A 13,256-nucleotide genomic window follows, 5' to 3' on the forward strand; every position below is an offset into this window, starting at 1 on the left:
AGAACTCTTTTCATCTTGCAAAAATGAAATTCTGTACCTATTGAACTGTAACTGCCCATTCTTACCCGCCTCTACTCCCTGGTAACCACCATTGGACTTTCTGTCTCTATGGATCTGACTACCTCAGGTACTTCCTGAAAGTAAATTCATCTAGTATTTTGCTTTTGTGATGTTTATTTTACTTAGCATAATGTCCTTAAGGTCCATCCATGTTGTAGCTTGTGTCAGAATTTCCTTTTAAAGACTGAATGATATTTCATTGTATGTATATACCACATTTTGCTTGTCAATTCATCCATCCAAGATTTAGATTGCTTCTGCCTCTTGGTTACTGTGAATAGTGCTATTAACAAAAGGTACAAATATCTCTTCAAGATGCTACTTTAGTTCTTATGAGTATATAACCAAAAGTGGAAATGCTGGACCATATGGTTGTTTTTAACTTTTTAAGGAATCATCATATCTTCCACAGCAGTTTTACCATTATACATTCCAACTGGCAAAGGCCAAGTATTCCAATTTCTCCACACCTTTGGCATCACTCGTTATTTTTCTGTTGTTTTTATTTTTGTTCTTTTGATAAGTCATTTTAATGGGTATGAATGGTAATTCATTGTCGTTTTAACGTGCATTTCCCTAATAGTGATGTTGAATGTCTTTTCATGTGTTTAAAATCCATTAAAGTCCTTTGGTATTTTATTTTCATTGAGTTGGAGTTCTTTATATAAAATGAATATAAAACCTTATCAGATTTGTGATTAGCAAATATCTTCTTCTATATCCTGAGTTGCTTTTTTACTCTTATGTCCTTTTATGCCTAAAAAATTTTGATTTTGGGGGCGCCTGGGTAGCTCAGCCTGTAAAGCATGAGACTCTTGATCTCGGGGTCATGAGTTTGAGCCCCATGTTGGGGGTAGAATTTGCTAAAAAAATCAAATTTAATTTTGAGTAGCCCAACTTTTTCTTTTTCCCTTTTTTGTTCTGTGCTTTTGATATCCTACCCAAAAACCATTGCCAAACTCAATGTAGTCAAGTTCTCCCCTATGTTTTCTTATAGAAGTATTCTAGTTCTGGCTCATACATTTGGGTCTTTGATCCATTTTGAGTTGGTTTTAAGTTCTTCTTTTTGAGAGAGAGAGAGAGAGAGAGAGAGAGAGAGAGAGAGAGAGAGAGAGAACATAAACAGGCAAAAGGCAGAGAAAGAGAGACATACACACAAATCCTAAAGCAAGCTCCAGGCTCTGAGCTGTCAGCACAGAGCCCAACACGGGGCTCCTACCACCAGATCATAACCTGAGCCAAAGTTGGATGCTTAACCAACTGAGCCATCCAGGCACCCCTGTTTTTTGTTTTGTATTTTCTCTTAAGTGATCCTCAGTCTGACTTTTTTTTTAAGTTTACTTCATTTTGAAGGAGAGAGACAGAGAGAAACCATGCAAGTGGGGGAGAGGCACAGAAGGACAGAGAGAATCCCAAGCAAGCTCCACACCCAGCACGGAGCCCAAAGCAGGGATGGATCTTATAACCATGGGATCATAACTTGAGCCGAAATCAAGATTTGGATGCTTAACTGGCTGAGCCACCCAGGCACTCTGATGTTTTATATTATTTCTATTTTTTTAGTTTTTTTAATTAAAAAAAATGTTTATTTTTGAGAGAGAGAGAGAGAGAGAGAGCACGAGCAGGGGAGGGGCAGAGAGAGGGGGAGGCACAGAATCTGAAGCAGGCTCCAGGCTCTGAGCAGTCAGCACAGAGTTCAATGCGGGGCTCAAACTCACAAACCGTGAGATCATGACCTGAGCCGAAGTCGGACACTTAACTGACTGAGCCACTCAGGTGCCCCTCAAGGTTTTATTTTTAACACAGTATTAGGTTAAGAGTCCAACTTCATGGTTTCACATATAGATATCCAACTTTTTCAACACGAATTGTTGAAAAAACTGTCTTCCTCTGTATTAGTACCCTTGTCTAAAATCACGTGCCCATATATGCCAGGGTTTATTTCTGGGCTCTGAATTCTGTTGCACTGGTGCATATGTCTTGTCTTTATGCCAGTACTACAGTCTGATTACTGTAGTTTATGATAAGTGTTGAAACTGGGAAGTGTGAGACCTCCAACTTTGTTCTTGTTTCAAGTTTGCTTCAGTTATTTGAGGGTCCCGTGAGATTCCAAATAAATTTCAGGATGAATTTTTCCAATCTGCCACAACCACTGTTGGGATTTTCATTAGAATTGCATTAAATCTGTAGATTACTCTGGGTAGTACTGATATCTTAACAATATTAAGTCTTCTAATCCAGGAACACCAATATCTTTAATTTATGGTGTCTAACTTCTTTCAGCAACGTTTTATAATTTTCAATATACAAATATTTCATCTCCCTGGTTAATTTATTCCTATTTTATTCTTTTTGATGCTATTGCAAATGAAATCATTTTCTTTTCCTTTTCAGATATTTGCTGTTAGAATACAGAAACTCATCTTTTTTGCACATTGATTTTGTACCTTGCGATTTGCTGAATTTACTTATTAATTCTAATATTTTGTTTGGTAGAATCTTTAGGACTTTCTACATATAAGATCATGTTGTCTATGAATAAAGATAATTTTATTTCTCCCTTTCCAATTTTGATATATTTATTTCTTTTTCTTAACTGCTTCCAGCACTATACTGAATAGAAGTGACAAAAGTGAGTATCCTTGTCTCACCCTGATTATAAAATAAAAGCTTTTCATCTTTCACTACAGAATATGATGGTAGCTGTATACTTTTCATATATGGGCCTTTAATACGTTTGACATAGTTTCCTTCTAATCCTAGTTTGTTGAGTGTCGTTATCATGAAAGAATGTTGAATTCTGTCAAATGTTTATTCTGTATCTAGAGAGATGATCATGTAAATTTTTTTCTTCATTGTGTTAATGTAGTGTATTACAGTGACTAATCTTCATATGCTGAACTATCTTTGCATTCCAGGAATAAATCTCACTTGGTCACAGTGTATAATCCTCTTAATATACTGCTGAATCCAGTTTGCTAGTATTTTCTAAGGATTTCTGTATAAATATATATCTGAAATATTGGTCTATAGTTTTCTTATACCGTCTTTGCCTGGTTTTGGTATCAGATAATGATGTCCTTACAGAATGATTTTGAAAGTGTTTCTCCTTTTTATTTTTTTTTTAATGTTTATGTATTTTGAAAGAGAGAGAGGGAGAGAGTGACCGTGCAAGCAAGGGAAGGGCATAGAGAGGAAGAGGGAATCCCAAGCAGGCTCCAAGCTGTCAGCTCCAAACCCAATGCAGGGCTCAATTCCACGAACCATGAGATCATGACCCAAGCAGAAATCAAGAGTCAGATGCTTAACCAACTGAGCCACCCGGGCGCCCCAAAAACTGTTTCTTTGTGATCAGTTTTTTTGGAAAGTTTTGGAGAGGACTGATGTTAATTCTTCAAATGACTGGTAGAATTCACTGTGAAAGCATCTGGTCCTGGGCTTTTTAGTTGTCATTGTTGAAGTTTTTGTTACAGATTCATTTCCTTACAGTTATAGGTCTGTTCAGATTTTCTATTTCTTCACAATTCTTGGAGGTTGTACATTTCTATGAATTTTTCCATTTTATCCAGGTTATCAAATTTGTTGGTCTAAGTTCTTCATTCTCTTTTACGGTATAATACTATTGCACTGCATGGGTGTACCAGATTTTGACATATTCATCAACTGATGTTGGCATTTTCTGGCCATTATGAATGATCCTCCCATGAACATTAGTTTACAAGTTTCTGTGTGGATATATCTTTTTATTTTTCTTGGATATGTCCCAACAGTTGAAGTTCTATAGCTCATAACTCTTATGTTTAATATTCTGAAAAACATGCAGATTGCTTTCCAAGGTGGTTGTACCATTTTACAACCCCACCAGTAATGTATGAGTCTCCCACCAGTAATGTCTGAATCTTCCAATCTCTCCACATCTTCTCCAATACATGTCAATATCTATCCTCTTTCTTATGGCCATCCTATAGTGCATATGAAGTGGCATCTCTAATTTTGATTTGCATTTCCCTGATGGCTATGATATTGAACATCTTTTCATGTGCTTATTGGTCATTTGCCTATGTTTTTTTTTTAAACTTTTTAAATCTTTATTTATTTTTGAGAGAGAAAGAGACACAGAGTATGAGTGGGAGACAGGCAGACACAGAATCCGAAGCAGGTTCCAGGCTCTGAGCTGTCAGCACAGAGCCTGATGCGGGGCTTGAACTCACAAACTGAGAGATCATGACCTGAGCCAAAGTCAGATGCTGAATCGACTGAGCCACCCAGGTGCCCCTATTTGCCTATCTTCTTTGGAAAAATGTTTATTCAGATCCTTTGCATGTTTAAACAGGTTGTCTTTTTATCATTTGGTTGTAAGAGTTCTTTATACATTCTAGATACAAGTTCCTTACCAGATAGATGTTATACAAATATTTTCTCCCATTCTATGAGTTGCCTTTTCACTTGTTCTCAGTAGTGTCCCCTAGAGCACAAAAGTTTCTAATTTTGAAGAAGTCCAATATATCTACTTTCTTCTACTGCTGCTTTTGGTGTCTTAAGAAGGCTTTAGCTAACTCAAGGCCATGAAGATTTACTGCTATATTTTCTTCTAAGAGTTTTAAGGTTTTAGGTCTTATATTTAAGTCACTGAACCATTTTGAGTTAATTATTACATATGGTATGAATAAAAGGCCCAATTTCATTCTTTTTCATATCCACTTGAGCCAGCACTGATTACTAAAAAGGCTATTCTTTTCCACTGAATGGTCTTGGCATCATCATTGAAAAATGAAATGACCAAAAATGTGAGTGTTTATTTCTAGACTTCCAAACCTATTCTACGGATCTATATATTTATCCTAAAGCCAGTACTACACAGTCTTGATCACTCTAAGTTTTATAGTAATATTTGAAATCAGGAAATGTGAGTTCTTCTGTTAAAATTTTTTTTTAATGTTTATTTTTGAGAGAGAGAGAGAGAGAGAGAGAGAGAGCGAGCGAGCACATAAGTGGGGAAGGGGCAGAGAGACAGAGGGAGACACAGAATCCAAAGCAGGCTCCAGGCTCTGAGCTGTCAGCACACAGCCCAACGCAGGGCTCGAACTCGTGAACTGTGAGGTCATGACTTGAGCTGAAGTCAGACATTTTAACCAACTGAGCCCCCAGACACCCCAGTTCTTCTGTTTAAAGATATTTTTTGACTGTTTTACCTCTCTTGAATTTTCATATGTTCTTTCTCTTTCTTTCTTTTCTTTCTTTCTTTCTTTCTTTCTTTCTTACAAAAGTGTGAGCAGGGTAGAGGGGCAGAGGGAGAGGCAGAGGGAGAGGCAGAAGGAGAGAAAGAGGGAGAGAGAGAGATTCTGAAGCAGACTCCATGCTCAATGCAGAGTGACAAGAGGCTCGAACTCATAACCCTGGGATCATGATCTGAGCCAAAACCAAGAGTCAGACACTCAACCAAATGAGTCACCCAGTTGCCCCTCCATATGTACTTTAAAATCAGCTGGTCAGTTTCTGAAAAGGAGCCAGCCAGGATAGGGACTGCAATAAACATACAAATCAATTTACCATCTTAGTAATGTTAAGTCAACAGATCCATGAACAAGGAACGTCTTTCCATTTATTTAGGTCTTATTTTTTTTTCAGTGATGTTTTATAGTTTTCAGTGTACAAGACTTTTACATTTTTTTTGTTCATTTATTCCTAGATATTTTATTCCTTTTAGGGCTATTACAATGAAACTGTTTTCTTAATTTCACTTTGGACTGTTCGTTGTTAATATACAGAAATACAACAGTTTTTGTGTATTGATCTTGCATTCTGCCACCTCAATGAACTCATTTATGAGTTCTGAGTTGTTTTTTTTTTTTTTTTAAGATTTTATTTTTATTTTTGGGACAGAGAGAGACAGAGCATGAACGGGGGAGGGGCAGAGAGAGAGGGAGACACAGAATCGGAAACAGGCTCCAGGCTCTGAGCCATCAGCCCAGAGCCTGACGCGGGGCTCGAACTCACGGACCGCGAGATCGTGACCTGGCCGAAGTCGGACACTTAACCGACTGTGCCACCCAGGCGCCCCGAGTTCTGAGTTTTTTAGTGGATTCTATAGGATTCTCTATGAAGAGAGAGTATGTGTGTACGTGTACGTACACACACACACACACACACACACACACACCATGCACACATTAGAGATAGTATTATTTCTTCCTTTCTAATCTGTTTATCTTTTATTTAATAATTTTCTTGCCTAACTGCCTTGGCAATTCTGAATAGAAGTGGTAAGAACAGACATCTTGTTTTTCATAGATGCCCTTCATTAGGTTGAGATAGTTACCTTCTTTTCCTAGTCTGTTCTATTCCTGCTTTATAAATTGGCACAGCCTTTCTGAAAAACTTGGTGACATGTGTCAAGAAATTTCAAAGTTCAAATCCACTGACCTAGTAATCCAATTTGTATTAATCTATTTAAGGGAACAATCAGAGGTGAATAAAAGTTTTATGTACAAAGTCACTAAAACAGAAGGAAATCTGGCTCCAGTGTCTAGGAGAACTGCGTATGACATGCAATGCAAATGCACGGGAGCACCATGTGAAATCAGAAATCATAGCAGTGACATATGAGACTTTTTCCCTCAACCGTATGGTGACACTTTGCCACAAACATTTACTATAGAATATTGTTTTTTGCTGATTTTTAAGAAAATTCCAAATTAAAAGATTACACAAATTCCATTATTAAATAAGTACTAATACTGAAAGTATTATAGCTTAATTTGAATATAGTAATTACAATTACAGCTTTTGGCTGTCCAGCATATCATATTATTTTTAAGTACCAATACTATTTTATTGGAATGATACCATTATTTCAGTATTTAGGGTTTTTTTTTTTAACCTGAATACAAAATATTTACATTTTGAGATGGAGATCAAAGACTGTAGTTTTTATTTTATAGTGCATATAATTGCAAAAACAAAGTCTTCTCTGCCCAGAGAATTATAAACTGCTTTAAATTTTTAATTGAATATTATTACATTCAGTCAGAAAGTATCTTTCCATAAATTCATAATCCTCAGTGGGAGCAAGAAAATAAAGCAAAACTTTTGTTGCAAAATAGTTCATACTTTAGTTCAAAAATTTGAGGAACGGTGAAATATGAACATCAGAGTACTGAAATTAATACAAGTAATTATATCCCACTCTCCTTTCATACTTGAAACTGCAAATCTAGAAGTACAAGAAATATTTTCCTTGAAACAAAAACTACCCTTTGCTAACACCTAAAGATTGAAAAACACACAAAAAGGTTCAAAGATTCCCCTCAGTTATTAAAAAGATGAGACTGCCTGAAGATAAAGAAAATTAAGAAAAAAATTTAGAATTAGTTTAGCCCCCCTCCATTTCCCCAGATTATTTCAGAAAAAGCTCATTCAGCATCTCTAAGATTTTGCACAAAAATCCACCTATGACTTATGGAAACCACTTAACCCTGTTTTCTTAAGGAAGTAGAGCCAAGTGCTTTGTGCTATGGCTTCTGTTATAATAATGCAAATCTTTATATATATTTGTTTTTATTTTATTTATACTTATTGATTTTATTTTTATTATTTATTATAATATATTTACACTATATATTTATATATATTGTTTTTACTATGTTTTTATATTTTTTTAAGTTTTTACTTTTTAAATTTTTTTTAAATTTATTTATTTTGAGAGAGAGAGAGAGAGAAAGAACTAATGGTGGGAGGGGAAGGAACAGAGAGACACAGAGAGAGACAGAGAGACAGAGACAGAGAATATTCCATGCAGGCTCTGTAGCCTTAGCACAGAGACCAACACAGGGTTAGAACTCATGAACCATGACATCATGACCTGAGCCAAAGTCAAGAGTCAAAGGCTTAACCTACTGAACCACTCAGACACCCCAAAAGAGAGAATCTTAAGCAGACTCTACACTCAAAGCGGAGGCCAACTTTGCGCTTGATCGCACAACCCTGGGATCATGACCTGAGCTGAAACCAAAAGTCCAACACTCAACAGACTGAGCCACTCAGGCACAAAGTTTATATTATTATGTTAGCAATTTTACTTGATTTTTGTGTTGTTTACAATTTTCAAATTTAAATTACTGTTAAGTATTTGGTTTTATTTTGTTGTTTTAGTTTCATCAATTCTAATATAAAATATTAAATCAAAGTTTCCATACTGTCTTTCTGCTCCAGGACAGCAATCACAATTGGAATAATGGTACACAGCTAACATGATCAGGATTAGAACCCAAAGACTTCAGATCTAGTTCCCTTTTCACCAAATCAGTCTGCATCATTGTGGTTCTCACCAGAAAGAATAGATTCATGGGGCACCTGGGTGGCTCAGTCAGTTGAGCATCCAACTCTTGATTTTGGCTCAAGTCATGATCCTAGAGTTGTAGGATCGAGCCCTACATTGGGCTCTGCTCTGAGTGTAGAACCTGCTTAAGATTATCCCTCTCTCTCTCTCTCTCTCTCTCTCTGCCCCTCTCCCCTGCTCACACACTGTCTCTCTCTAAAATAAAACAAGCCAAATTTAATAGATTCATTGAAAAAGGATTACATATCACCTCACACCTATTAGAATAGCTATTAAAAAAAAAGACAAGAAATAAGCGTTGGCGAGGAGTACAGGGTACCCTCATGCACTGTTGGTGGGAATGTAAAATGGTGCAGCCATTATGGAAAACAGTATAGAAGTGCCTCAAGGGGCACCTGGGTGGCTCAGTCAGTTAGGCGACCGACTTGGGCTCAGGTCATGATCTTATGGTCCGTGAGTTCGAGCCCCGCGTCGGGCTCTGTGCTGACACCTCAGAGCCTGGAGCCTGCTTCAGATTCTGTGTCTCCCTCTCTCTCTCTGACCCTCCCCCATTCATGCTCTGTCTCTCTCTGTCTCAAAAATAAATAAACGTTAAAAAAAAAAAAATTTTAGAAGTGCCTCAAAAAATTAAAAGTAGAACTACCATATGATTCAGCAATTCCACTTCTGGCTATTTATACAAAAGAAATAAAAATCTAACTCAAAAAGATGCATGTACCCCCATGCAACATTACTTACAACAGCCAAGACATGGAAACAACCTAAGTGTCTATCAAAAGATGACTGAATAAATAAAATGTAGCATAACTATATGGTATAATATAATTCAGCCATAAAAAAGAAGGAAATCTTGCCATTTGCAACAATGTGGATGGACCCTGAGGGTTTTGTGCCCTTAAGTCAAACAGAGAAAGACAAATATCATATGATCTCACTTACATGTGAAATTTAAAACAAAAACAAGAACAAAAAAACCCCCAAACTCATAGATAATCTAAAGAACAGACTGGTTGCCAGAGGCAGGGGACAAGAGGTGGGCAAAATGGGTGAGGGGGATCAAAAGATAGAAATTTCCAATTATAAAATAAATAACTGTGTGCATGAGGGTGTAATACACAGTATGGTGACTACGGTTAATAATACTGTATTGTATATTTGAAAGTTACCAAGACAGTAGATCTTAAAAGTTCTCATCATGGGGTGCCTAGGTGGCTCTGTCGGTTAAGCATCCAGCTCTTGATTTCAGCTCAGGTCATGATCTCAGAGTTGTGAGATCATGCCCGGTGCTGGGCTCCATGCTTGCATGGAGCCTGCTTAAGATTCTCTCTTCCCCACTCCCTCTGCTCCTCTCTGACTCATGCTCACTCCAGCTCATGTGCGCTCTCAAAAAAAAAAAAAGTTCTCATCGCAAGAAAAAAAATGTAACTGTGTAGTGATGAATGTTAACTGGATTTATCACGGTGCTCATTTCACAATATATGTAATACCAGATCATTATACTGTTAAAACTAATGCAATGTTATGTCAATTTTATCTCAATAAAATAAATAATTCTGAAAGAGGATTAGGTTTTAAATTCCATACTCCTTGACATACTGTAGTATATTTAATAGCTGGCATCTAAATGTAACTTCCCCACAGTAAAACACATTATGTATCATGATTCCAACAATTACAAACAGGATTATGGTGGGGGAAAAGATGAGGAAGCAAATAGAGGAAAATCTATGGTTTTAAAATATGGTGATAGACATTGTGGGGGAGAAAACACAAAGCAAAAAACAAAGGACTGAGGAAACTTATAATCCAGTAAGGAAAATAAATAAGGACCATAAATATGATACAAGGAAAATTCCGACTACTGTATTCTTTTAAAAAGTATTGGGGCGCCTGGTGGCTCAGTCAGTTGAGCGTCCGACTTCGGCTCAGGTCATGATCTCATAGCTTGTGAGTTCGAGCCCTGCATGGGGCTCTGGGCTGACAGCTCAGAGCCTGGAGCCTGCTTAGGATTCTGTGTGTCTCTCTCTCTGCCCCTAACCTACTCACATTCTGTCTCTGTCTCTCTCAAAAATAAATAAACATTAAAAAAAAATTAAAACAAAAAAAGTATTAAAGTATGAACAGGCTATAGTAAGCAGAGTTTAATTACCAATCCAGCAATTAGTTATTTAGTACCTTCTATGGCCTAGTCACTGAGTTAGGTAAGGGTTATAATAATGAATAAAACAGGTATGGTTCCCATTCTCATATGGAGATACAAGTAAATAACAAATCAGTAGTTATTCTGGAAAAAGTTATGAAGAAAAAAACTAAGGCCTGTGTCTCCATTCAGCTGAAAGTGGTCCATCCGGTTAGGCTTCACTGATGAATAAAGTAACATTCAGTCTGTGACCCAGAGGATGAGAAAACAGTCTTTCAAATTGTGTGTGCACATGTGTGTGCATGCGTGCATGCATGTGTGTGTTGAGGGTAGAGAGGTTTAAGCCCAGGGAAGCAGCATATGTAAAGACTTTAAGGCAGCGAAGTGCATTGGCATATGTGACCTATATGACTGAAGCTTGGTAGACAATCAGCAAAATGGCAGAGATGGGGTTAAAGAAATAGGCAGGGATATGATCCCACAAATCAAAGCAACAGGAGGTTCAGGGTATGTTGGAGGAAGAACAAATATATTAATTTTGGCTATAGTATGACATTAATGAAAAATATTTACATACAACCCTCATATATAAGATCTTAATTTAATCCTTACTACACAGTAAGAAAAATAATGTTTCCTTTAATGGATGAAAAGGTCACAAGGGCTCAGATGGGCTAAAGATCTTGCAAATAAGGTTGCACTGCTTGTAAGCAAAGTCACAAATCTCAGACATTCCAACACAAGTCAAACCAGTATCCTTTCTACTACACAATAAGAAATGATGAATAATATAAACTGGATTAAAATCAAGCTAAGGAATATTGGTGTTATTATGGACAACTAATGAAAGTGGTATCAATTAAAAAGATGATTGTAGGGGCTTAACTGCTCAGTCGGTTAAGCGTCCAACTTCAGTTCAGATCATGATCTCATGGTTCACAAGTTCAAGCCCTGCATCGGGCTCTGTGCTGACAGCTCAGAGCCTGGAGCTTGTTTCAGATTCTGTGTCTCCCTCTCTCTCTACCCGTCCCCCGCTCAACGTTCTGTTGGTCTCTCTCTCTCAACAATAAATAAACATTTAAAAAATTTAAAAAAAAAATTCAAATTTTCTACATAGTGCATACAGAATACTTTGAGAAGTTCCTTTCTACAAAATAACTATTACGTATTAAGTCACTCATTTTTTATACTGTTCCCCAGAAGACTAAGATTGTGTGTGTGTGTGTGTGTGTGTGTGTGTGTGTGTGTGTGTGTGTACAGTTGCGGATGGAAGGGGGTTAAGTACCATGTTCAATCAGAACACCTATTTTAATCTATCTTATCTTAGATTTGAAAAAGAATTTTGCTCTTTGAAAACCACAGGTTATAATGAAGTCAACTTTGGTTCCAAAATCTCAAAGATCCTAAAACCTACTGGAAGTAGAGCCTTTTACCTACCATATGCCTTATGATAACTACTTTAATGAGCATGCTAATTTCTTTTTAGTTTTTCTGCTAAAAGCATATACCACTATAATTCATTAAAGGCAATTTCAGGTAAGATTTTGCCTCCACATGTTCAGAAATAACATAAATGCCTACCATAAAGTTTCCTTACGTGTTAAGGCATTAAAACATTTTAAAAATGTAAGATAAGCATATATTCTATACTACTATAAACTATTTCTCAATAACTAAAAAATGAAGATTAAAAATTATACATTGATGCTCCAAAAAACTACTACTACTAAATATGTGTAATACTGATAAATATGTTTTGTTTCTTAGGGGACTCAAATATCACTAAAGTAAATAAATAATTCTTCAACTCAACTACATCTAAAAACAGAGTATGATATTAATGCAATAGTTTTATGTACCTAGTAATTACTCATATAGTCAATACCTATGACAAAATCTGCAAGTTAGCAACATCATGCATATGCAGAACTGGTTATGTAAATATGCACACATACCTTTATCCTTCTTAAAATCCAAAGCATCTTCTTTATCAGTCACTATTTCCTTCATATTGATAATACTCTGGTGGGTAAGCTGCCGGAGAATTTTAATTTCTCGAATTGCTGTAATTGGAAAGCCTTCCTTTTCATTATCTAGACGTACTTTCTTTAAGGCTACCATTTCTCCTATAAAAATTAAGTAAAATCAAGTTAGCAGCTGACAAAACCAAATGACATTTTTCTTAATTTTAACTTTATTTTAATTCAAAATTTCTGTTCCTACCTCTTACTACTCACAAAATATATTTTAGCTTTCAAAGTACCAATGATAATGTTCATAGCTCAAGAAATTAAGTCTCTAGTTAAATTATCCAAACTGTGGAATACTATATAACTGTTAAAAAGGATGGGGTAGGTCCATAAGTATTGTTACTGTATGCTCTGTACGATATATTAAATGAAAAAAGCAAGATGATGAACAGTAGCTGCATTACACTACCATTTTTAAAAAGTGAAGGAGGGGATGGAATGCCTGGATGGCTCAGTTGGTTAATTGTCCAGCTTGATTCCATCTCAGGTCATGATCTCATGCTCTTGAAATCAAGTTCTGCTTTGGGCTCCACACTGAGCACAGAGCCTGCTGAAGATTCTCCCTTTTCCTATACCACCACCCCGCGGCTCATGCTCTCTCTCCCTCAAAAAAAAAAAAAAAATAGAGAGGAGGTTAAATTTATATAATATGCTTATACATGCATAAAATCTCTCAACAGATGAGAAG

At 36.5% G+C, this 13,256-nt stretch overlaps 1 protein-coding gene across 1 annotated transcript in view; it reads right to left on the bottom strand.

Moving 5' to 3' along the window:
• CDK13 (cyclin dependent kinase 13) overlaps positions 1-13,256 on the bottom strand; it is a 122,192-nt gene that overhangs the window by 70,948 nt on the left and 37,988 nt on the right. Inside the window, 1 exon segment of the mRNA XM_030307715.1 lies at positions 12,494-12,664. Within this exon segment, the coding sequence (XP_030163575.1) occupies positions 12,494-12,664 (171 nt within the window).

This window comes from Lynx canadensis, chromosome A2 (genome assembly GCF_007474595.2).
Source record: "Lynx canadensis isolate LIC74 chromosome A2, mLynCan4.pri.v2, whole genome shotgun sequence".
NCBI classification, from domain to species: domain Eukaryota; kingdom Metazoa; phylum Chordata; class Mammalia; order Carnivora; family Felidae; genus Lynx; species Lynx canadensis.